Source organism: Felis catus, chromosome D1 (assembly GCF_018350175.1).
Source record: "Felis catus isolate Fca126 chromosome D1, F.catus_Fca126_mat1.0, whole genome shotgun sequence".
In the NCBI taxonomy this organism is placed as follows: Eukaryota; Metazoa; Chordata; class Mammalia; order Carnivora; family Felidae; genus Felis; species Felis catus.
The window spans coordinates 12,649,975-12,676,291 of record NC_058377.1 but is presented as its reverse complement, the minus strand read 5'-3'; the positions used below and the strand labels follow the sequence as shown (position 1 = coordinate 12,676,291).

The 26,317-nt window shown below is 36.5% G+C and overlaps 1 protein-coding gene across 1 annotated transcript in view; it reads right to left on the bottom strand.

The window, feature by feature from the left end:
* LOC101101501 (NXPE family member 2) overlaps positions 1 to 26,317 on the bottom strand; it is a gene marked incomplete at its 3' end in the record, with an annotated part of 70,174 nt that overhangs the window by 21,882 nt on the left and 21,975 nt on the right. The window contains 5 exon segments of the mRNA XM_023238980.2: positions 942 to 1,016; positions 1,018 to 1,129; positions 1,132 to 1,244; positions 1,246 to 1,575; positions 1,577 to 1,670. Of these exon segments, the coding sequence (XP_023094748.2) occupies positions 942 to 1,016; positions 1,018 to 1,129; positions 1,132 to 1,244; positions 1,246 to 1,575; positions 1,577 to 1,670 (724 nt within the window).

Below are 26,317 nucleotides of genomic sequence, written 5' to 3'. Positions count from 1 at the left end.
AGGCAAGTCCTTGTAAACATTACAGAGTATGGATTTTACCCTTAGAGCAATGGGGTCGCATACAGGAATTTAAGCAAGGAAAAGTAAAGGTCATCCAGATTTTAGAAACCTTAGTTTGGATACAGTAGATTGAAGGAAACAAGACTGTGGACAAGGAAACCAGCTCTGGGGATGGGTGGAATAATCTAATTGAGGTACAATGATAGTTTCTCCACAGAGGCAACAGCAATGGAGTGATGACTGGGTTCAGTAACTCTGTGGGAGGTACAATGCATAGAATTTGGTGATTTATTTAATGTACAGGGTGAAGTAGACCAAAGATATTATTCATTCCCCCCCCCTTTTTTTTTTGACATGGCATCTAATATTCTGTAGGATTGTTGTTCTATAGAATATGTTACAGGGGCGCCTGGGTGGCGCAGTCGGTTAAGCCTCCGACTTCAGCCAGGTCACGATCTCGCCGTCCATGAGTTCAAGCCCCGCATCAGGCTCTGGGCTGATGGCTCAGAGCCTGGAGCCTGTTTCTGATTCTGTGTCTCCTTCTCTCTCTGCCCCTCCCCCGTTCATGCTCTGTCTCTCTCTGTTCCAAAAATAAATAAACGTTGAAAAAAAAATTTTTTTTAAAAAAGAATATGTTACAGAAAATACTGGTCTCTTAAAAAGTTGGTCTCTTACCAACTCTGGAAGTATTACAAACCAATGGATAACAATTGGGATATGTAAAGTGCTTCATTGGTTATACTCCTTAAAACCACAGGTGCAGAGATGACCTGTACGGGGCCTGTGAGTATACCAGCAGGTAAACTGACTCTGATAGGATTATAACCAAATCGACATTTATTTGGTGTTAGGGAGCTTGATTAGGAAAAGTTTCTAGGCAGGGTTGGTCTGAACCTAAACCTACCTCTTTGTATTGCCTGTTGAATGTGAAGGCCTGTTACCTGTGGACAAGACTTGGTTCTTCCTTTCTCAGATAGCAAATATTTCCCTCGCTGGTGGTCATGTGAGTCATACCTACAGGGAATATGTGGAGGCTTCATGCAGTAGAAGTCCTCTTGGTCTTGGTAGTCCAGGTCTTTACACGGTTGAGCAGTCGAGTTCAGGTTCAGACCACACAGAGCGAAGACTAGGAGGTGCCATTGTCAAACTGGCCTGTGGAGATCATTCGGTCATAGTCTTGGTTCCTTGCCCTCCAGAGAGCAGACACCCCTTCACTGGGGTGGATGAGCAGGAGAGACAGAGACCCAGCCCTCCCTAAACAAAATGAAGCTGACAAGGTAGGTGCTGTTGTTGAAGTCTGTCACCTATTCTGAAGCACCTACCTTCAGGGCTGGGGAGGACATCCTGGCCCTCAGGAAATCCCCACCATACATCTTCCTGTGTCCCAACTGGTCCCTTGCCTCCAGTAGGATATCTAGCTGCTTCCTCCTGCAATAGGTGTCTCGAGGTTGGAGGATGGTGGCTGTGCCATGTGCAGCCCTGGTGGTGGTGTTCATGTGGGTGAAACATCTGGGTCAGATCAGCTGGTTTACTTTCTCCATGATTCCCTTTATTCTCAGCTCAGTCTGTTAGTCAAACTGCTGGATCCAGTGGTACTTCAAGGTGTAAGGTCTTTATTAAGATGTTCCATTGATTCAGGGCAATAGGGCTTCTCAAACTGAACAAGAACTGAAGTATTGAGGGAAAAGGAAGGTACTATCAACAAATAATATAGTCTGCTTTCAATATAAATTATTATGGCCCGGCTTAAACACATTTCAGTTGGTATAAACACCTACCAAAAACGGATTCTAACAGTTTTCAATTTTGGAATCATAAGAATCAATTTCCATGAAACGTGACTTCCTCTGTTACCAACAGATGATTTTTGGAAGTCATTGGCTTAAAAATTACATACAATAAGTATATATCACTTTGTGATTGAATTTTAAAGTGTGCCCCTTTGCCGTATCCTCACTTACTTTTTCTTTATAAAAATCACATAGCCATGTTATAGACAATATGGAAAACAGCAAACTTTTAAAAACATGATCCTGCCTACTCTTTGCTGTTTTTATGGTATTTTTTATCTATTGTGTCCCCTTTTCCTTTTTTCTTTCATGTATTTTGTTTAGTGATCACATTAAAATTAGTGCTAATACTTTTTGCAGTAATATTATAAACAGTTTTTAAATTTGTTAATACTTATTTTTGAGAGAGTGAGAGACAGCATGAGTGAGGAGGGGCAGAGAGAGTGAGGGAGACACATAATCAGAAGCAGGCTTCAGGTTCTGAGCTGTCAGCACAGAGCCTGACCTGGGATTCGAACCCATGAACTATGACATCATGACCTGAGCCGAAGTCAGATGCTTAAGGAACTGAACCACACAGGCACCCCAGTATAAACATTTTAATACTGTTAATCAGTTTTCGTGATCATTTATAATCACATAATATTCTACAGGAGGATGTGAAATGGCTTGTGGAGCCAATGATATTGGACAACGGGAGTATAGCTATTTTACATGACTTTTAATGATCAATACCTAGGGGTGGAAGTACCAGATTATATATTATTGAATTAAATAATCAGCCAAAGCACATATGTGTTTTTATTCTTACAAACATACTCTCGAGGTAAGAGTTTACAGTGCCACCAGCAGTATGGAAGACTGTTATAATACACAGGTGTCTCATTGGTCTTGGTAGCAAACTGTGATGAGGAAAATAACTTTTGAGGAAAACAACTTTCTTCTTCTGAGTTGCTATTCAGACATTTTACAGTAGAACCCTGCTCTATACGAGTCTGGACATTTAGATAAGGACTTGAGTTTGGGGTGCCTGCCCTAGGTTCACCTTTTACTTTTCCTGGACACCTTTTAAAATAACCACTTAGAGGGGCGGCTGGGCGGCTCAGTCGTTTAAGCATCCACCTCGATTTCACCTCAGGTCATGATCTCATGGATTGTTAGATGAAGTCCTGCATCGGGCTTTGTGCTGACAGCACAGAGATTCTCTCTCTCCTTCTCTGTCTCTCTCTCTCTCTCTCTCTCTCTCGCTCTCGCTCTCAAAAATAAATAAAAAATTAAAATAACCACTTAGGCTTGAGCCCATGAAAAGTCAGTAATCTCCACCCCAACTACTTTATAAGTAATAGGTGCTTGCTACCCTGTTCTCCTATCTCCCGCTTGCTGGTTACTTGATGGAGGACTCCCCACCCCCTCAATTACCCCTCTTCCCTTCTGGGATTTCTAAGTACAGATTTTCCTTGAGTTAATAATAGGGTTTATATCCCAATAATTCCATTTTAAGTTAGAAAACAATACCATAAGCCAGGGCACCTGGGTGACTCAGTCAGTTAAACATCCAACTCTTAATTGCAGCCCAGGTCATGATCTCACTGTTGGTGAGATCAGTCTGTGAACTGGCAGTGCAGAGCTTGCTTGGGATTCTCTCTCTCCCTTTCTGTCCACCCCTTCCCCGCGCTTGCACACTTGTCTGCATGCTCTCTCAAAATGAAAAAAAATACTTAAAAAAATAATAAATACCATAAGACAAAAAGCATTTAATACATGTAACCTACAAAACATAGCTTACTTTACCCACCCCACCCTAAATGTGAACCACTTCTATTATCCTACAGTGGGGCAAAATCATCTAATCCAAAGCCTATTTTATAAGAATGTTGAATATCTCAGGTAACTTAATCACATACTGTACTGAAAGTGAACAACAGAATGCTTATATGTATGAAATGATTGTCAGTGTGTGGGTTGTCGACTCCCATGATCCCATGGCTGCCCGTAGGCTGTGGTTCACTCTTGCTGCAGAGGGTCTCAAGAGTGTGTGGTACTATATATTCCTAGCCTTGGGAAAAGCTTCAAGTTCAAAATCCAAAGTATGGTTTCTACTGAAGGCTTACTGCTTTTATACCATCATAAAGTCAAAGAATCATAAATCTAACCACTGTAAATAGGGAGCTCTCTGTAAGAATAAACCCTGTAACTCTACTTCCTTTGTGTGAGTATATTGAAACTTGAGGAGGGCACCTTTTGGGATGAGCACTGGGTATTGTATGGAAACCAATTTGTCAATAAATTTCATATATTAAAATAAAATAAAATAATAATAATAAAAAAAAGAAACTGCACCTTTAATCAAAAGGACTCGGTGGATCTTATTACTCCCCCCAAAAACTTGGAATTGGGATGCTGAGGGAACTACCTGCTGATCCAGTGTGTGTGGCATGTACCCCCTCATTCGTCAGGTCATAATCTACGTGTTCTCATTTCAGTACACCATTCCAGCTTCTCAACACACAAAGCACAAAAGTTGCATATAGTGTTCTTCAACAAGAATACTAAGACAAATATTTAATAAAAAATATTTGTTTAACTGACACTGAATGTCATTGTGTTCACTTGGACAACAAAGTAAAGAGAATGTCATCACCAGTTTAAATTCTGTTCATCTTGTGTTCCCTTTGGCAGCATATATACTAAAGTCTGTTTATCTGTTACGGTCCCAGGAGTCTCCTAAGCCCCATGGAGGTACGTTTAGCCATGGCCTAAAATGATACAGGTGAAGCCAAAGTTGGAAATCTACTGTTTGTTAATTGTCCTGTTTTTTCCTTTATTTTTTTAAATTGCCTTTTTTTTTTTGTTTAGAGGAAAATGTGTTTGTTGTTTTTATTGAAGTAGAACACACAGTGTTTCAGATGTACAATATAATGATTCAAAAATGCTATACATTTCTCCTTGCTTATCAAAATATGTTCATTCTTAATCTCTTGTATCTATCTTACCTATCCTCCTATCCCCTTTCCTCCTGGAAACCACCGGTTTGCTCTCTGTGTTTAAGCGTCTGGTTTTTGGTCTTTGTTTTTTAAATTCCACATAACACCTTACACCCTGTCAGAATGGCTAAAATGAAAAATACAGGAAATAACAAGTGTTGATGAGGACATACCATGTGCTGTTAGTGGGGATGCCAATTGGTACAGCTGCTGTAGAAAACAATATGGAGGTTTCTCCAAGAAAATAAAAAAATTACCATAGGATCCAGTAATTCCATTACTAGGTATTTACCCAAACAAAATAAAAACACTACTGCAAAAAGATCTTTGTACTCGTATATTCATTGCAACATTACTTATATAGCTAATATATGGCATCAATTCAGGTGTCCGTTGATAAATGATTGGATGCAGAAGACGTGGTACATATACACAATGGAATATTACTGAGCCATAAAAAAAATGAGATCTTGCCATTTAAAACAGCATCGATGGACCTAGAGGGTATAATGCTAAATAAAATAAGAAAGTCAGAAAAGGACAAACACCATGTCATTGCACTCCTGTGTGGAACTTAAGAAACAAGATCTACAAATTAAATTAAACTGCTGTTTAATATTTATACAGAAAGGCTTGAAGCCTAGTTACACTATTTACTCTGTCATAATTGTTAAAGATTCTTCTGAAATAAGATAAAGTCTACTCTACTGGTTATTATGATAAAGATACTCTTTGCTCTCTTACTGATCTTTATAATAATCTTAATTATTACTAATTATGAAAGGGACCTACAATTGTTATTTTTAGCTGATATGATTATACCCTCAGGGAAGCCAATCTCATGAGAAGAACAAACATGTATACTTATTCCAAAAAAGTAAGTAACTTGAAAGATACATAAGCAAAATTTCATGGGTACCTAAAAGATTGTAGCAAACTTGGCCTGGGACAGTTGAGAATGGCTTCATGGGGGTGGGGGAATGGAAGTTACAGTTTAATGGTCATGGGAGTCTCCATGTAGAGTGATGAAAAGGATAGTGGTGATGGTTGCATAATACTGTCAATGTAATTAATGCCATTGTTTTATACACTTCAATGGTTAAAAGAGAAAAGTTTTATGTTATCTATAACCATAATATTTTTGAGGTGGGGGGGGGCAGTGAGAGAAAGAGAATCTTATGCAGACTTCATGCCCAGAGCGGAGTATGATGCAGGGTTCAGTCTCACGACTGCAAGATCATGACTTGAGCCTAAACCAAGAGTCAGAGGCTTAACTGACTGAGCCACCCTGGGGCCTCTATAACCATAATTTTTATAATTAATAATATAATGTACCACAAACTATACAATTATAGACTTTAAATGAGAATTATATAATAGGTAAACAATTTATCAAAACTTTTTTTTTTCCTTGAAAGAATGACTGTACAGGACTGATGCCCTTTGATTCTCAAAAGACTAGAACGAGATGATCAGAGGGGAGGAAAAAACCATCTTTTAGGTAGGGAAAGCTATACAAATTTGCCATGGGATTTTTCTTTTTAAAAAAATCTTAATTTCACTGTATCTGTGAACTGTGTAGCTGTAACTTCCACACTGTAAACTGTGTGTCCATAAGTCTAGAACTGTTAACCTTGCTTTAAGAACAATTTCTTGAGGCAAGAAGGCTATTAGTGTCCAAAAATGAGGGGTTAATCTAAATATTTTGAAAGGATTGGAGAAGCTCTGAGGAGCAAACTTAATAAAGACAGTCAGCTATCTTGGTTTCCTTGTATCTGACACAGTCATTGATTATAACTAGGCAGTTCTGCTCCCTGATCCTTTTATAGTAATAAATATCCTCTGGGGCACCTGGTTGACTCAGTTAAATGTTGGACTCTGGATTCTGGCTCAGGTCATGATCTCATGGTTCGTGAGATGGAGCCCCACTTCTGGCTCTGTGCTGACAGAGTGGAGCCTGCCTGGGATTTTCTCTCTTTTCTCTCCATGTCCCTCCCCCACTCTCTCTCTCAAAAAAAATAAACATGAAAAAAATATTAGTGAATATCCTAATGTTCTTACATTAAAAAGATACAAGTAATAACCAAATTAAAGAAGAGTCTAGGCTAACAGGTGATAAAGACATTCTGGTTGGTTTTGAAGAATGGTAACTTTTTTTTTAATTGAAGGATAACATACAGTGTTAAACTGATTTCAAATGTACAATATAATTTAATAATTCTATACTTGGTGATCATCACCAGAAGTGTAACCTTAATCCATTTTATTTCACTCTTTCCCTCACCCCCATCTCCCCTCTGGCAATTACCAGTTTTTTCTTTGTATTAAAAAGTTCATTTTTTTTTGTCTCTTTTGTTTGCTCATTTGTTTTGTTTCTTAAATCCCACGTACAAATGAAAGCATACGGTATGTGTCTTTATCTAACTTATTTCATTTAGCATTATGCCCCCTAGACCCATTCATGCCATTGCAAATGGAAAGATCTCATTCCTTTCTGTGGCTGAGTAATATTCCTTTATATAATACACACATACTATTTGTATGGTATATATTTGGCATATGGCGCGTACACACACACACCACATCTTCTTTATCCATCTATTGATGGACATTTCGGCTGCTTCCATATCTTGACTGTTGTAAATAATGCTACAATAAACATAGGGATGCATATGTATTTTTGCTAGTGTTTTTGAAGAAGAATTGTAACTTACTCTTGACACACAACTTCAAGATCGGAGTGTTCATCTGATTACTAAGGGCTAACATATATTCATGAGCTTGTTAAAAATTCTTGGCTTCAGGACCCCTTTCCTAACACTGGGTCCTAAATGATACATGGGACAAACTCTGAAGTTAAAGAGTTGGGATCTCTTCCATTAGCCAATGGTCATACCTGAAACTTCGAAATCCAACTCAGTATTATTGAGAATGAGATTGCCAAGGACTCAGAATAGACAGCTTAAGACATCAGATATTCCAAGAAAACAGGATTTTTTTTTCCTTCATCACAGATGTAGTGATTATATGCTCCAGTAAAAACACTGAGTTTTGATTCCTGGTATCACCAATTACTACCTGTGTGATAATGCATTAGATAAGGTTCCATTTCCTCACTGTTAAAGCAGGGTTCTTTACACAGGAGACCTTGGTGTTGAAATAAAAAAATAGAATGCATCTATTTAATTCTGCATATGCCTTATAAATAGCAAGTCACTGGATCATCTTCTTAAATTTTTTTTCCTTTGGGCCATTTTTCTTTGTGTTAAAACATAAATACAAAATTTACCATTACAACTAGTTTTTAAGTGTACAATCTAGTGGCATTACACATATTAAGCCATATGTTATCATTTTTAAGATATTTTAGCTTTTGATTATGGATATGAAAAGCATACAGAAGCAGAGAGTAGTGTAAGCAACTCTTACTCCTGCAATGTACTCATCACTCAGCTTCAGAAATGTGTTTCTGCATCCCCATGATAAATTCCACTTGATCACCATGAATGATCCTTGCAGTGCATTGTTGAATGCAGTTTGCTAATATTTTGTGAAGAATTTTTGCATCTTGTTCATCAGAGACAATAGCCTGTAGTTTTCTTTTTTTGTAGTGTTTGTCTGGCTTGGGTATCAAGGTAACGCTGGCCTTGTAGGATGTATTTAGAAGTTTTCCTTTCTCTTCTATTTTTTGGAATAGTTTGAGAAGAATGGGTATTAACTGTTTTTTAAACTTTTGGTAGAATGTATCTGTGAACTCATCTAGTCCTGGAATCGTTGTAAGTTTTTAATTATTGATTCCATTTCATTGCTAGCAATTGATTTCAGATTTTTCTATTTCTTTCTGACTCCGGTTTGGGAAGTTGTACGTTTTGAGGGATTTACCCATTTCTTCTACTTTGTCCAGTTAGTTGTCATATGGTGACCAATCCTAGCTCATTTATACTGCTATTCACCTCCCATCCTCTTCTTACTGGGTTACTTCCAAAAAATCATATTGTTTAATCTATGTATACTTGAGAATGAATCATAAAAGATGAATACTCATTTATAAAGGCATAAGAATAAACTATCATTTTATCCACATACAGAATAAGTTCTTAAGTTTAACTTACAAATTGCTCTTAGCATTTAATAAGTGATTTTTTATTCGAGTTGAACAATACTATATGTCAGGTGTATAGCATAGTAATACAACAATTCTATACATTACAAAATGCTCACCACAGTAAGTATGGTTATCATATGTCACCATACAAATTTATTACAATATTAATAACTGTATTAACTATGGCATACATTTCATCTTCATGACTGATTTCATAAATGAAAGTTTTTACCTCTTAATATCCTTCACCTATTTTGTCCATCCTTCACCCCCTTCCTTCTGGCAACCACCAGTTTTCTGTATTTATGTCCATTTCTGGGTTATTTTTGTTTTGTTTGTTGACCTGTTTTTTATATTCTGCGTATAAGTAAAATTGTATGGTATATCTTTCTCTAACATTTTACTAAGTATAATATCTTCTAGGTCCCTCTATATTTTCATCACTGGAAAGACTTCATTCTTTTTTAATGGCTAAATATTTCACTTATAATATACTACATCTTTATTCATTAATTTGTTGATGTACACTTAAGTTGCTTCCATATCTTGAGTATTGTAAATAATGCTACATTAAACACAGGGATGCATGTATCTTCTTTAATTAGAGTTTTGGTTTTCTTTGGGTAAAACCCAGTAGTGGAATTAGTAAATCATAAAGTATTTCTATTGTTTTGAACTGTGTTTTAATTTTTAAAAAAGAGATCAATTTCATTTATACAGTGACAACACATGTAAAAGCTATCTGACATATCCCCATCCATCAAATCTAAGTTTCCTAAAATGATAATAGAAAACCCACTTTAAATATATTAATACCAGGAATCAAATTTGTCTGTAAACAGAATGTTGTTATGAGGCCGTGTTTGTTCTTGATTCTTAGTGTGAGCACCTTTTCTATTATGTAGAAAATTGTGGGCAGCAGAAATCTAAGTTTTTCTCCTATTCTAGCTAATGTAAACATGATGCAAAAATTTCTTGATGCTAAAAATCTTACTAGTAGGTTTATCAGGTCACCGGAAGCTCAGACTTCTTGCTAATGATAATACTCAGAATTAAACAGACAACCCTTTCCTTGCATTATAAACAGAAATTCATGGAAGATACCATTAATTTTTTGAGAAACCTCCATACTGTTTTCCACAGTGGCTGTACCAGTTTGCATTCCCAGCAACAGCTCACAAGGGATACATTTTTTCCATATCCTCACCAACACACTACTTCATATCTTTTTTATTCTAGCCATTTTGATGAGTGCAAGGTGATATTTCATTGTGATTTTTACTTGGATTTGCCTGATAATGTGTGATGTTGAGCGTCTTTTCATATGTCTGCTGGCCATCTGTGTGTCCTCTTTGAAAAAATACCTACTCAGGTCATCTGCCCATTTTTTATTTGGAGTGGGGGGGTTAGATGGAGTTGTATAATTTTGTGTATTTTGGATATTAACTCCTTACTGGATGTATCATTTAGAGATATCCTCTCCATTCAGTTTTGTTCATAGTTTCCTTGGCTCTGTAAACCCTTTTTATTTTGTTGTAGTCCCAATAGTTTATTTTTGTTTTTCTTTCCATTGCCTGAGGAGACACAGCTAGGAAAATGTTGCTCAAGCTGATGTCAGAGATTAATGCCTATGATTTCTTCTAGGAGTTTTATGGTTTCAGGTCTCACATTTAGGTCTTTAATCCACTTTGAGTTTATTTTAGTGTATGACATGAGAGTGGTCCAGTTTCCTTTCTTTAGCTTATAGCTGCCCAGTTTTCCAGTACTATTTATTGAAGAGATTGTTTTCTCCCCGTGTATATCCTTGCCTCCTTGGTTGTAGATTAATTGACCGTATAAGTGTGGGTTTATTTTTGCCTCTTTACTTTGTTCCATTGATCTGTGTGTCTATTTTGGTTTAGTACTAAGGTGTTGTGATTTTTACAGCTGTCTAGTATATCTTGAAATCTGGGATTGTAATACCTGCAGCTTCATTCTTCTTTCTTAAGATTGCTCTGGCTATTCAGGGCTTTGGTGGATCCACACAAACTTAATACTATTTCTTCTAGTTCTGTGAAAAATGCTATTGATATTTTGATAAGGATTCCGTTGAAAGTGTAGATTGCTTTTGGAAGTATAGATATTTTAACAATATTTTTCCAATTCCTTAGCTTGGACTATCTTTCCACTTGTGTCCTCTTTAATTTCTTTCATGAGTGAAGCTTCCATCATTATAGCATTCAGAGTATAGGTCCTTCATCTCCTTGGTTAAATTTATTTCTAGAATTTAATTCTTTTTCATATACTTGTAAACAGGATTATTTTCTTAATTTCTATTTCTGATGTGTTCTTAGTATAGAGAAATAAGACACATTTTCTGAATATTTTGTATCCTGCAACTTTACTGAATTCATTTATGACTTTAATGGTTTATTTGATAGAGTCTTGAGGGTTTTGTATGTACTGTATCCTGTCATCTGGAAATAATGACAGTTTTACTTCTGCTATACTAATTTGGATGCCTGTTACTTCTTTTCCCTGATTGCTGTGACTAGGACTTCTATTACTATGTTGACTAAAACTGGCAGAAGTTGACATCCTTGCTGTCTTCCTAATCTTACAGGAAGAGCTCTGTTTTTCACCGTTAAGTTTGTAGTTAGCTGTGGGTTTGTCATTTATGGCCATTATTATGTTGAGGTATATTTTCTCTAAAACCCACGTTGTTGAGAATTTTATCATGAATAATGATGAATTTTTTCAAGTGCTTTTTCTAAATCTATTGAGATCATCAGATGATTTTTATCCTTCATTTTGTTAACGTGTTTTATCATGTTAATTGATCTGTGGATATTGAACCACCCTTGCATCCCCAGAACAAATCCCACTTGATTGCTGTGAATGATCTTTATAGTGTATTGTTGAATGCAGTTTGCTGATATTTTGTTGAGAATTTTTGCATCCTGTTCATCAGAGATATTGGCCAGTAATTTTTTTTTTAATAGTGTGTCTGACATAGGCATCGGGGAAATCCTGGCCTTGTAAAATGTAGTTAGAAGTTTTCCTTTCTCATTTATTTATTTTTGGAATAGTCTAAGGAATAGGTATTAACTCTTTTAAAGTTTATTTTATTTTTGAAAGAGAGAGAGAGACAGAGCATGAGTGGGGGAATGGCAGAGTTACAGGGGTACCCTGAACTCAAAGTGGGCTCCAGGCTCCACGCTGTCAGCGCAGAACTCAAGGTAGGGTTTGAATTCAGGAACTGTGAGATCATGACCCAAGCCGAAGTTGGATGCTTAACCAACTGAGCCACCCAAGCAACCCCTCTTTTTTTAAATGTTTGGTAGAATTTATCTGTGAACTCATCTGGTCCTGGAATAACTGAGTTTTTAATTACTGATTCCATTTCATTACTGGTAATTGATTTCATATTTTTCTTTCTTTCTGACTCAGGTTTGGAAACTTATACATTTTGAGGAATTTATCTGTTTCTTCTACTTTGTGCACTTTGTTGGCATGTGATTTTTCAAGTAGTCTCTTCTAATTCTTTGTGTATCTGTAATATCTGTTGTTACTTCTCTTTAAATTCTGATTTTATTTGGGTCCTATATTTTTTTCCTTGATGACTCTAAAAGTTTGTCAACCTTATTTCTTTTTCCAAAGAACCCGCTCTTGGTTTCATTGATCTTTTACATTGATTTTTCAGTCTCTATTTTATTTTATTTTTTATAATTTACATCCAAATTAGTTAGTTTTATATTATTTTCATTTCCCTTTCCTTATGTTCATCTGTTTTGTCTCTTAAAGTCCTCAGATGAGTGAAGTCATAAGATTTTTGTCTTTCTCTGACTAATTTCGCTTAGCATAACACCCTCCAGTTCCATCCACATAGTTGCAAATGGCAAGATTTCATTCTTTTTGATTTCCGAGAAATACTCCATTGTATATATATATACCACATCTTGTTTATCCATTCATCCATCGATGGACATTTGGGCTCTTTCCATACTTTGGCTATTGTGGATAGTGCTGCTATAAACATTGGAGTGCATGTGCCCCTTCGAAACCACATACCTGTATGCCTTGGATAATTACCTAGTAGTGCAATTGCTGGGTCATAGTGTAGTTCTATCTTTAATTTTTTGAGGAACCTCAATTCCAGAGTGACTGCACCAGTTTGCATTCCCACCAACAATATAAGAGGGTTCCCCTTTCTCCACATTCTTGCATAGCATATTTGCTGTGTTTAGCCATTCTGACAGAGGTAAAGTGATAGCTCATTGTAGTTTTGATTTGTATTTCCCTGAAAATGATGGATGTTGAACACCATTTCACGTGTCTGTTAGCTTCTGTATGTCATCTTTGGAAAAATGTTAATTCATGTTTTCTGCCTATTTCTTAACTGGATTATTTGTTTTTTGGGTGTTGAGTTTGACAAGTTCTTTATGTACTTTGGATACTAACCCTTTATCCAATATGTTATTTGCAAATATATTCGCCTATCCTGAAGTTGACCTTTTAGTTTTATTGTTTCTTTGCTGTACAGAGCTTTTTTTTTAATCTTAAGTCCCAATAGTTTATTTTTGCTTTTGTTTACCTGGCCTCCAGAGACATATCTAGTAAAAAGTTGGTACAGCCAATGTGGTCACTGCCTGTGTTTTCTTTTAGGATTGTAATGGTATTCTGTCTCTCATTCGGGTCTTTGATCAATTTTGAATTTATTTTTGTTTATAGTGTAAGTCAGTGGTTTAGTTCCAGTCTTTTACATGTTGCTGTCCAGTTTTCCCAGCACCGTTTGTTGAAGAGACTGTCTTTTTTCCATTGGATATCTTCTTGGTTTGTCAGAGATTACTTGACCATATAGTTGTAGGTTTATTTCTAGGTTCTCTATTCTATTCCCTTGATCTGTCTATATTTGTTCCAGAACCATGCTGTAAACCCCTAGCCAGACTGAACAAATAGAAAAAAAGACTCAAAATCACAAATGAGGAGAAATAACAACCAACATCACAGAAATACAAACAATTATGAGAATATTATGAAAAATCTGTATGCCAACAGATTGAACAAGCTGGAAGAAATGGATAAATTCCAAAACATATAAACTACCAAAACTGAAACAGGAAAAAATAGAAAACTTGAACATACTGATAACAAGCAAAGAAATTGAATCAGTAATCAAAAATCTCCCAAGAAACAAATTTCAGGGCCAAATAGCTTCATGGGTGAATTTTACCAAATATTTAAGGAAGGGTTAATACCTATTCTTCTCAAATTATTCCAAAAAAAAATAGAAATGGAAGAGAAACTTCCAAATTCATTTTGAGGCAAGCATTACCCAAATACCTTTATCTTTAATTTTTGACATTTTAATTACTATGTGTCTCAGCATGGTCCTTGGGTTCATCTTGTTTGGAATTCTGTTTCCTTCCCCACGTTAGAAAAATTTTCTTCTATTATTTCTTCAGGTAAGTTTCCTACCCCATTTCTCTCTTTTCTCCTTCATGAACGCCCATGTTTGTTCACATAATGTTATCCAAGAGATCCTGTAACCTATCCTCATTTAATTTTTTTTTTTTTATTTTGCTGTTCACCTTGGGTGCTTTTCATTACCCTGTCTTCCAGACCACTGAGCCATTCTACGTTCTGTAATCTGGTATTGATTCCCTCTAGTGTGGTATTAATTTCAGTTATTGTATACTTCAGTCTGATTGGTTCTTTTCTATATTTTTTCTTAAAGTACTCACTGAGTTCATACACTCTTATCTCCAGTCCAGTTATCATCTTTATGACCATTACTTTGAACTTTATATCAGGTAGATTGCTTACCTCCATTAAATTCTTTTTTTTTTTTCTGAGATTTTGCCTTGTTCTTTCATTTGGAATATAGTCTTCTGTCTCATCATTTGTCTATGTTCTGTGTTGGTTTATATATGAATTAGATGGAATAGCTACTTATCTTAAACTTGAAGGCGTGTTCTTATGTATGGTTGTCCATGTGTGCCTTGCAACTTTGGTTTGCTGGCTGCAGCTGTGGCTGATTTGGGCTACCAGCCAGAATCACTCCATGCAGGGGCTGCCCTGGTGGGATGGCCAGAGCTGAAGTGGACACAGGCTCAGGCAGTCCCAAGGCTTTCACATAGAGAGCTCCCTGGCAGGACAGCTGAAGCTAACTAAAGTGGGTACAAACCAGGATTCTCAGGGCTCTTTTTAGAAAGCATCTTGGAAAAATACCTGAAGCTGAAGTGGATATAGGCCAAGGTGATCCTTGGGTTGCTTTGCAGGGGATGCTCTGGTGAGTGGTTTGGAGTCAAAGTAAACAAACATAAACTAGGAAGTACCAGGGCATTCTGCACTGGGGATGCCCTGGCAAGTTGTCTGAGGCCAAAATGATGTGGGCCTGAAGTGTTACAGGGTGTCGTGCACCTTGTTACCTTGGCGAGATGGCTGGAAATGTACTGAGAGCTGATCTGGGATGTCCCATTGTGTACCATGCTGGGCTGCCTTGGTGGGGCTTCTGGGATTGTGATGGGCTAGGGGAATAGGGCTCACTGAGGTGGGAGGCCAGGTAGGTCATCTAACTCCTGTTGCTGTCCATGCTATCATGGTAGAAGGGGAACATAACTATAGTGCTCACCAGCCCCCCTATTTGAACAGAATTTCAGCAGTTTCCCTACCATTTATTAGAGTTCTAGGGCTGAATCTTTTATATTCTATTTGCTCTTTTAAATCATGGCCTTTTCTATATGCCTCATGGCCTCCAGAGCTGATACGGGCTAAGGGACCAGGGCTCACTGAGGAAGCAGCCAGCTATGGCACTGGGACCCTGCTTCTATCTTCACTATTAAGGTGAAGAGGGTAACCTAAACAATGGTGTTCACCAGCTGCTCTGACTTGGAGAGAGTTCCAGCAGCTTTCCTGACATATGGCATGGTTCTGTCTTTATATTCCTTTCCTTTATATTTTAGTTGCTTTTTTAAACTGCAGCTTTTTATTTTTCTGTGTCCCAGGATAGATGTATCTGCTCAGAGACCCTTAGTCCTACTCTTCCTCACTGCAGTTAGTAGCATCAGAGGTGGAAGTTCCCTTTGTTACCATGCCTCTGTCTCTCTTGCCATTTTCTGTGTGGTCTCTTCATCTTTTGTTGGGCATGAGCTGCTCAATAAGCCTTCAGTTCTTCTTCAGCAGGATCACTCTGTATATAGAAGTAGATTTGGCTTATCCATGGAAGAGATAATTCAGGGTATTCAGGGTATTCAGATAATTCAGGGTAATCCTACACCTGGAACTCTGTGTTTTGAATATTAACCCTTTATGAGGTAGATCGTTTGAAAATATCTTTTTCCATTCCATGAAGCTGTCCTTTCATTTTGCTGATGACTTCCTTTGCTCTGCAAAAGATGGTCTTTTGTGGTTTCATATAAATTCGATTACTCTAATTCTGTGAAAAATACTATTGGTATTTTTATAGAGATTGCATTGAATCTATACAATGCTTTTAGTAGTATGGATATTTAAAAAATAATTATTCTTCAAATCCATGAGCATGGTATATCTTTGCATTTATTCACGGGGTCTTTAATTTCACTCATCAATGTCTTATAGTGTTCAGTATACGTACATATATATTTTTTACCTTCCTGGAGAATTTCTTTTTAGCTATTCTTTATGCATTTGTAAATGGAATTATTTTCTTAATTTCTCTTCCTGGCATAATGTATAGAAAACAACTTCTGTATCCTGCAACTTTACTGAATTTATTATAATTTTTGTGACTGTTAGGTTTTTCTGTATATAGTATCATATTCTCTGCAAATAGCAATAGTTTTACATCTTCCTTACCAATTTGGATGACCATTATTTCTTTTTCTTGCCTTTTTGCTGTGGCTAGAACTCCCAGTACTGTGTTGAGTAAAAGTCACTAGAGTGGACTTCCTTGTCTTGTTCCTGATCTTACAGGAAAACTTTTGGCTTTTCATTATTGATATTAGCTATGGGTTTTTTTTTTTATATATGGCCTTTATTGTGATAAAATACATCTCCTCTAAACCCACGTTGGTTGAGAGTTTTTATCATGAATGAATGTTGATTCGGTCAAGTGCTTTTTCTGTATCAATGAAGATAATTTTTATCCTTCATTTGGTTACTGTGATATATCATGCCACAGTATTGGTATATTGATTGATTTGGGAATACTAAACCATCCTTGGATCCCTGAAATAAATGTTTATTGATTTTGGTGAACAATCCTTTTAATGTACTTTTGAATTCAGTTTGCTACTACTTTATTGAAGGCTTTTTCATTTATGTTCATCAGGGATATTAGCCTGTAATTTCCCTCTGGCCCCACTGTTTTGCATAGGGCCTTTGTCAGGTTTTGGTATTAGGGTAATGCTGGCCTTGTAGAATAAATTTGGAAGTTTCTTTCCTCTTCTCTTTGTGAAATAATTTGAGAAGAATATGTGTTAATTCCTCAAATATTTGGTAGAATTCACCTGTGAAGCCATTTGGTCTTGGACTTAGATTTGTTGGGAGTTTTTACTCACCAATTCAATTTCATTACTAGTTTCAGTCTGTTTAGGTTTTCTATTTTTTCCTAGTTGTAGAAGACTGTATGTTTCTAGAAATTTATCTTCTTCTAGGTTATCTAATTTGTTGGTATATAATTTTTTGTAGTTGCCTCATAATTTTGTGTATTTCTGTGGTGTTAATTGTAGAATTTCCGCTTTTTTATTTCGAGTCCTCTTTTCCTGATGATTCTGGCTAAAAGCTTGTCAATTTTGGGGCGCCTGGGTGGCGCAGTCGGTTAAGCGTCCAACTTCAGCCAGGTCACGATCTCGCGGTCTGTGAGTTTGAGCCCCGCGTCAGGCTCTGGGCTGATGGCTCGGAGCCTGGAGCCTGTTTCCAGATTCTGTGTCTCCCTCTCTCTCTCTGCCCCTCCCCCGTTCATGCTCTGTCTCTCTCTGTCCCAAAAATAAATAAAAACGTTAAAAAAAATAAAAAAGAAAAGAAAAAAAAAGCTTGTCAATTTTATCTTCAAAGAGCCAGCTCTTTGTTTTATTGATCTTTCCCGTGTGTGTGTGTACTTTATTTCCACTCTGATCTTTGTTATTTCTTTCCTTGAACTATATTTGGGCTTTGTTTATTCTTTTTCTAGTTCCTTTAAGTGTAACATTAGATGGTTTGACATTTTTTTCAAGATAGGCAGGTATTTCTTTAAACTTAGAACTGCTTTTGCTTTGTACCAAAGATTTTGAACCATTGTATTTTTATTTTATTTATCTCAAGGTATTTTTTAGTTTTTTCTTTATTTGACCCACTGATGGTTTAGTAGCATGTTTTCTAGCCTCTATGTGATTGTGTTTTTTCCAGAATCTTTTTCTTGTAAGTTTTCGTTTCTTACCATTGTGGTCAGGAAATCTTCTTGATATAATTTCAGTTTTATTAAATGTATTGAGACTTTTTCTGGCCTAACTTGTGATCTATCCTAGAGAATGTTTTCTGTATATTTGAAAAGAGTATGTATTTTATATTTAATGTTCTATATATGTCTGTTAAATCCATCTAATCTAGTGTGGTGTTCAACTCACTGTTTCTTTATTGATTTTCTTCTGGATGATCTATCCATTGATGTAAGTAAAGTGTTAAAGTCCCCTTCTTCATTGTATTACTGTTAATTTTGCCCTTTGTTAATATCTACTTTATAGTTAGGTGCTCTAAAGTTGGGTGCATAGGTATTTATAATTGCTTTATTCTCATGTGGGATGGTTTCCTTTATCATTGTGTGATGCCCTTTTTGTTTCTTGTTATAGTCTTTTTTTCACATTTCAAGTTTTTATTTAAATTCTAGTTAATTAATATATAGTGTAAATTTGGTTACAGGAGTAGAATTTAGAGATTCATCACTTACACAGCCTCTTTTTTTAATCTATTTTTTTCTGATAGAAGTATTGCTCCTCCAGCTTTTTTTTTTTTTTTTTGCTTCAATTTGCGTGAAATTTTTTTCCCATCTCTTCACTTTTAGTTATATGTGTCTTTAAGTCTGAAGGGAGCCTCTTGTAGGCAGCATATAGAAAGGACTTGTTTTTATCCATTTATTCACTGTATGTCTTTGATTAGAGTATTTAGTCCATTTACACTTACAATAATTATTGTTAAGTATGTACTTCTTGCCATCTTGTTAATTGTTTTCTGGGTTTTTAATTGTTTTTTTTATTGAAGTATAATTGGTACATAGTATTACATTAGTTTCAAGTATACACTATAATGATGCAGCAATTCTATACACTTCTCAGTGCCCCTCAAGATAATTGTACTCTTGATAGCAATTATTTCACTCATACTCTCAAATTTCTTCTGACAACCACCAGTTTGTTCTTTTTATTGAGTATATTTTTTCTCTCTTCTTTTTTTGTTTCATAAATCATACATGTGAGTGAAATCATATGGTATTTGTCTTTGTCTTATGTCACTTAGCATTATGCCACCCGAGATCCATCCATATTGTTACAAAAGGCAAGATCTCCTTCATTTTGTGGTCAAATAATATTCCTGTGTGTGTGTGTGTGTGTACACACGTATGCCTGCATGAGCGTGTATCACATCTTCATTCATCTATCCATGGACACTTGGGTTGCTTCCTTATCTTGACTATTGTAAATAATATGGGCGCAATAAACATAGGAATGCATATACTTTTTTAATTAGCGTTCTCATTTTCACTGAAGTTACTGAGATTTATGGTATTTGCATTTTTATTTATTTTACTTACCCAGTCTTTTATGTGTCGCCAGTTGCTATGTACATTAAGCCTCTGAGACAGTCCAGTGTAAGGTTACTGTTCTAGGGGCATATAAACAGAAATTGGTTTATAAATTTCAGTTAATAAGCTTGAAACAAACTAGAGATGGATTAATGTACAATTCAAGTTTGTCATAATCAACCCCTAGATGCAAGAGTGAAGACAGGCAGTAATGAAGATTAACAATCTTATCAGGATTATGAGACAGCAAATTATTGGAAAGGATATCTTTCATTTATTATAGTCATCAAAGGAATTATTCCAGAGCTGTAGAAATGATGTGAGTCAAATTTGAGAAGGGACAGAGTCAACTGTTAATCACTAAAATGACTTGTGTGTTGGTATCTCCAAAAAGCATTTGAAAACAATGCAAAGAAGTTAATTTTGTCTATCTCAGAAAGGAGGATATGTAACCAAGTTATCGGTACACTTTTGTAAGAGCCTGAACTACATCAGAACACAGTGTGTCCTTTGACATAATTGAATGAGTACACAGGAGTATCAGAATAATGATAAACTATTTATCCCTTAACAAGGCACTCAACACTGTTTTGTGATGAAAACCCATGAGAAGTCTGTAGATATCTGGATAAAAGACCTGAACATGACATCGTAACTAATTAGTTGGCTTTTAGAAAGGCTTAGGTAAGTAACAGTATTGTTGCCCGTTACCTGTTTACTTTTTAAATTTTTAACTTTTAAAAGTTTATTTTTAAATATAGTTAATTGTCAAGTTAACTAACATAGTGTGTACAATATGCTCTTGGCTTTGAGAGATTGCCATGATTCATCGCTTACATACAACACCCTGTGCTCATCCCAACAAGTGCCCTCCTCAGTGGGCATTTCCCCCCCGCCCCCGCACACCCCTATCAACCCTCAGTTTGTTTTCTGTGTTTAAGAATCTCTTACGGTTTGCCTCCCTCTCTGTTTGAAACTATTTTTCCCCTCCCCTTCCCCCCATGGTTTCTGTTAGGTTCAAGTTCTACGTAGGAGTGAGAACATACAGTATCTGTCTTTCTCTGACTGACTTCACTTGGCATAATACCCTCCAGTTCCATCCACATTGTTGTAAATGGCAAGATTTCACTATTTATCATTGCCGAGTAGTATTCCATTGTATATTTAAAACACGTATTCTTTATCCATTCATCAGTTGATAGACATTTGGGCCCTTTCCATAATTTGGCTATTATTGATAGTGCTGCTGTAAACATAGGGTACATGTGCCCCTATGAATCAGCACTCCATATCCTTTGGGTAAATTCCTAGTAGTGCTGTTGATGGGTCATAGGGTAATTCTATTTTTAATATTTTGAGGAACCTCCATACTGTTTTCCATAGTAGGTGCTAGATTGCATTCCCACCACAGTGCAAGATCCCATTTAAAATTGCACCAAGAACCATAAAATACCTAGGAATAAACATAACGAAAAAGGTAAAAGATCTCTATGCTGAAAACTATAGAAAACTTAAAAAAGAAATTGAAGACGACATAAAGAATTGGAAACACACCCCATGCTCATGGATTGGAAGAACAAATATTGTTAAAATGTCAATACTACCCACAGCAATCTATCCTTCCTTCTATCCTTCCTTCCTTCCTTCCTTCCTTCCTTCCTTCCTTCCTTCTTTCCCTCCTTCCTTCCCTCCTTCCTTTTATATCCAAGTTAGCTAGCATATAGTGCAATGATTTCAGAAGTAGATTCCAGTGATTCATTCCCTATGTGTAACACCCAGTGCTTATCCCAAGTGTCTTCCTTAATGCTCCTCACCCATTTAGCCCATCCCCCACTCACAACCCTTCCAGCAACCCTCAGTTTGTTCTCTTTAAGAATTTTGTCCCCTCCTTGTTTTTGTTATTTTTGTTGCCCTTCCCCTATGTTTATCTGTTTTGTATATTAAATTATTCACATGAATGAAGTGATACGATATTTGCCTTTCTGTGGCTAATTTCGCTTAGGATAACACCCTCTAGTTCCATCCACGTTGTTGCAAATGACAAGATTTCATTCTTTTTTTTTAAATTTTGTTTATTTTTGAGAGAGAGAGGCAGACAGAGTGTGATTGGGAGAGGGGCGGAGAAAGGGAGACACAGAATCTGAAGCAAGTTACAGGCTCTGAGCTGTCAGCACAGAGCCCAATGCGTAGCTCGAACTCACAAACCGGGAAATCATGACCTGAGCCGAAGTTGGATGCCTAACCAACTGAGCCACCCAAGAGCCCCAAGATTTCATTCTTCTTGATTGCTGAGTAATACTACATTGTATGTATGTGTGTGTGTGTGTGTATACATATATATGCATGTATATGTATACATATACACACATATACATGTATATGTATACATATACATGCATATATATGTATCTATACATATATACACACATACATACATGTGTACATATATATGTATATGTATGTATGTATATATATAATATACCACATCATTATCCATTCATCAGTTCATGGACATTTGGGCTGTTTGTATTCTTTGGCTATTGTTGATAATGCTACTATAAACATTGGGGTGCCTGTGTCCCTTTGAAAGAGCACACCTGTATCCATTAGATGAATACCTAGTAGTGCAATTGCTATGTCATAGGGTAGTTCTAATTTTAATTTTTTGATGAATTTCCATACTGTTTTCCAGAGTGACTGTACCAGTTTGCATTCCCACCAGCAGTGCAAAAGAGATCATTTTTCTCCACACCCTCAACAATATCTGTTGTTGACTGAGTTGTTAATTTTAGCCTTTCTGACAGGTGTAAGGTGGAATCTCATTGTGGTTCTGATTTGTATTTCCCTGATGATTGATGTTGAGCATTTTTTTTTATGTGTCAGTTGGTCATCTGGATGTCTTCTTAGGAGAAGTGTCTATTCATGTCTTTTGTCCATTTCTTCACTGGATTATTTGTTTTTTGCGTGTTCAGTTTGGTCAGTTCTTTATAGATTTTGGATACTAACCCTTTATCTGATATGCCGTTTGCAAGTATCTTCCCCCATTCTGTGGGTTGCCTTTTAGTTTTGCTGATTTTTTCCTTTGCTGTGCAAGGTCAAAGAGGTTTTTGCCTGCTTTCTACCCTAGGATTTTGATGGCTTCCCGTCTTGTGTTTAGGTCTTTAATCCATTTTGAGTTTATTTTTGTGTATGGTATAAGACAGTGATCCAGATTCATTTTTATGCATGTCACTGTCCAGTTTTCCCAGCACCATTTGCTGAACAGACTGTCTTTTTTCCAACGGATATTCTCTCCTGCTTTGTCAAAATTTACTTGCTGTATGGTTGTAGATCCATTTCTGGTTCTGCATTCAGTTCCTATGATCTATATGTCTGTTTTTATGCCAGTACCATACTGTCTTGACGATTACAACTTTGCAATACAGCTTGAATTCCCGGATTGTGATGCCTCCAGCTTTGGTTTTCTTTTTCAGGATTGCTTTGGCTATTTGTGTTTTTTTCTGGTTCCATACAAATTTTAAGATTGTTTTTTCTAGCTCTGTGAAGAATGTTGGTGTTATTTTGATAGGGATTACATTGAATATGTACATAGCTTTGTAGATAGCTAAATGTAGATAGCATTTTAATGAAATTTGTTTTTCCAATCCGTTTGTGTGTGTGTGTGTGTGTGTGTGTGTGTCTTAAATTTCATGCATAAGCTTTCTATAGTTATCAGTGTGTAGATTTTTCACCTCTCTGGTTAGGTTCATTCTAGGTATTTTATGGTTTTTGGTGCAACTGTAAATGGGATCGATTCCTTGGTTTCTCTTTCTGGTTGCTTCATCATTGGCGTATAGAAATGCAACCAATTTCTGTGCATTGATTTTATATCCTGTGACTTAGCTGAAAGCATTGATCAATTCTAACAGTTTTTTGGTGGAATAGTTTGGGTTTTTCCATATAGAGTATTATGGTGCCTGTGAAGAGTGAAAGTTTGACTTCCTCTTTGCCGATTTGGATGCCTTTTATTCCTTTATGTTGTCTGAGTGCTGAGTCTAGGACTTCTAATACTATGTTGAATAACAGTGACAAGAATGGACATTCCTGTCATGTTCCTGACCTTGGAGGGAAAGCTCTCAGTTTTTCCCCATTGAGGATGGTATTAGTGGTGGGTCTTTCCTTTATGGCTTTTATGATCTTGAGATATGATCCTTCTATCCTTACTGTCTTGAGGGTTTTTGTCAAGAAAAGATGCTATATTTTGTCAAATGCTTTCTCTGCATTGACTGAGAGGATCATAGGGTTCTTCTCCTTTCTTTTATTGATGTGATGAATCACATTGATTGTTTTGTAGATAATGAACCAGCCCTGCATCTCAGGTATAAATCCCACTTGGTTGTGGTGAATAATTATTTTACTGTATCGTTGTATCCAGTTGGCTAGTACCTTTTTGAGGATTTTTGCATCCATGTTCATCAGGGAAATTGGTCTATAGTTACCCTTTTTTAGTGGGGTCTCTGTCTGGTTTTGGAATCAAGGTAATGCTAGCTTCATAGAATGAGTTGGGAAGTTTTCCTTCCATTTCCATTTTTTAGAACAGCTTCAAAAGAATAAGTGTTAACTCTTCCTTAAATGTTTGGTAGAATTTCCGTGGAAAGCCCTCTGCCTCTGGACCCTTGTTTTTTGGGAGATTTTTGATTACTAATTTGATTTCTTTACGGGTTATGGGTCTGTTCAAATTTTATATTTCTTCTTGTTTCAGTTTGGTAGTTTATCTGTTTCTAGGAATTTGTCTATTTCTTCCATACCGTCCAATTTATCAGTGTATAATGGCTCATAATTTTATTGTTTATATTTCCGCAGTGGCGGTTGTGATCTCTCCTCTTTGATTCTTGATTTTATTCATTTGGGCCCTTTCCTTTTTCTTTTTAATCAAACTGGCTAGAGGCTTATCAATATTGTTAATTCAAAGAACCAGCTCCAGGTTTTGTTGATCTGTTATACTGGGTTTTTGTTTGTTTATTTTGATAGCATTGATTTCTGCTGTAATCTTTATTATTTACTATCTTGTGCTGGTTTGGGGTTTTATTTGCTGTTCTTTTCCCAGCTCCTTACAGTGAAATGTTAGGTTGTGTATCTGTGATCTTTCTTCCTTCTTTAGGAAGGTCTGGATTGCTATACTTTCCTCTTAAGACCGCCTTTGCTGCATCCCAGAGGTTTGGACCGTTTTCATCAGCTTCCATGTACTTTTTAATTTCTTCTTTAACTTCTTGGTTAGCCCGTTCATTCTTTACTAGTATGTTCTTCAGTCTCCAAGTATTTGTTACCTTTCCAAATTTTTTCTTGCGGTTGATTTCGAGTTTCATAGCGTTTTGGTCTGAAAATATGCATGGTATGATCTTGATATTTTTGTACTTGTTGATGGCTGATTTGTGTCCCATTATGTGATCTATTCTGGAGAATGTTCCATGTGCACTGGAGAAGAATATATATTCCTCTGCTTTAGGATGAAATGTTCTGAATATATCTGTTAAGTCCATCTGGTCCAGTGTGTCATTCAAAGCCAGTTTCTTTGTTGATTTTTTGATGAGATGATCTGTCCATTGTTGTGAGTGGGGTGTTGAAGTCCCCTACTATTATGGTATTATTATCAATGAGTATCTTTATGTTTGTAATTAATTGATTTATACATTCAGTGCTTCCACATTTTGTGCATAAATGTTTACAATTGTTAGGTTTTCTTGGTGGATAAACCCCTTGTTACGATATAATGCCCTTCTTCATCTCTTGTTATAGTCTTTAAAGTCTAGATTGTCTGATTAAAGTATGGCTACTGTGGCTTTCTTTTGTCTGCCATTAGCATGATAGATGGTTCTCCATCCCCTTACTTTCAATTGGAAGGTGTCTTTAAAAATTTTTTTTTCAACATTTTTATTTATTTTTGGGACAGAGAGAGACAGAGCATGAACGGGGGAGGGGCAGAGAGAGAGGGAGACACAGAATCGAAAACAGGCTCCAGGCTCCGAGCCATCAGCCCAGAGCCTGATGCGGGGCTCGAACTCACAGACCGCGAGATCGTGACCTGGCTGAAGTCGGACGCCCAACCGACTGCACCACCCAGGCTCCCCTGGAAGGTGTCTTTAGATGTAAAGTAGGTCTCTTGTAAACAGCATATAGATGGATCTTGTTGTCTTATTCATTCTGTTACCCTTTGTCTTTAGATTGGAGCATTGAGTCCATTGATGGTTAGAGTGAGTAATGAAACAAATGAATTTATTGCCATTATGTTGCTTGTAGAGTTTCTGGTAGTGTTCTTTGGTCCTTTCTAGTCTACATTGCTTTTGGTCTTTTTTTGTTTTTCTTCATCTTTTTTTCCCCTCAAAGATTCCCCCTTAAAATACTTTGCAGGGTTGGTTTAGTGGTCACAAACTCCTTTAATTTTTGTGTGTCTGAGAAACTTTTAATCTCTCCTTATATTTTGAATGACACCCTTGCTGGGTAAAGAATTCTTGGCTGATTATTTTTCCAATTCAGCACATTGAATATATCCTGTCAATGGCCTGCCAAGTTTCTGTTAATAGGTTTGCTGAAACCCTGATCTGTCTTCCCTTGTAGGCTGAGTACTTTTTTCCCTTGCTGCTTTCATGATTCTCTCCTCACCTGAGTATTTTGTGAATTTGACTATGATATGCCTTGTTGATGGTCGGTTTTTGTTGAATCT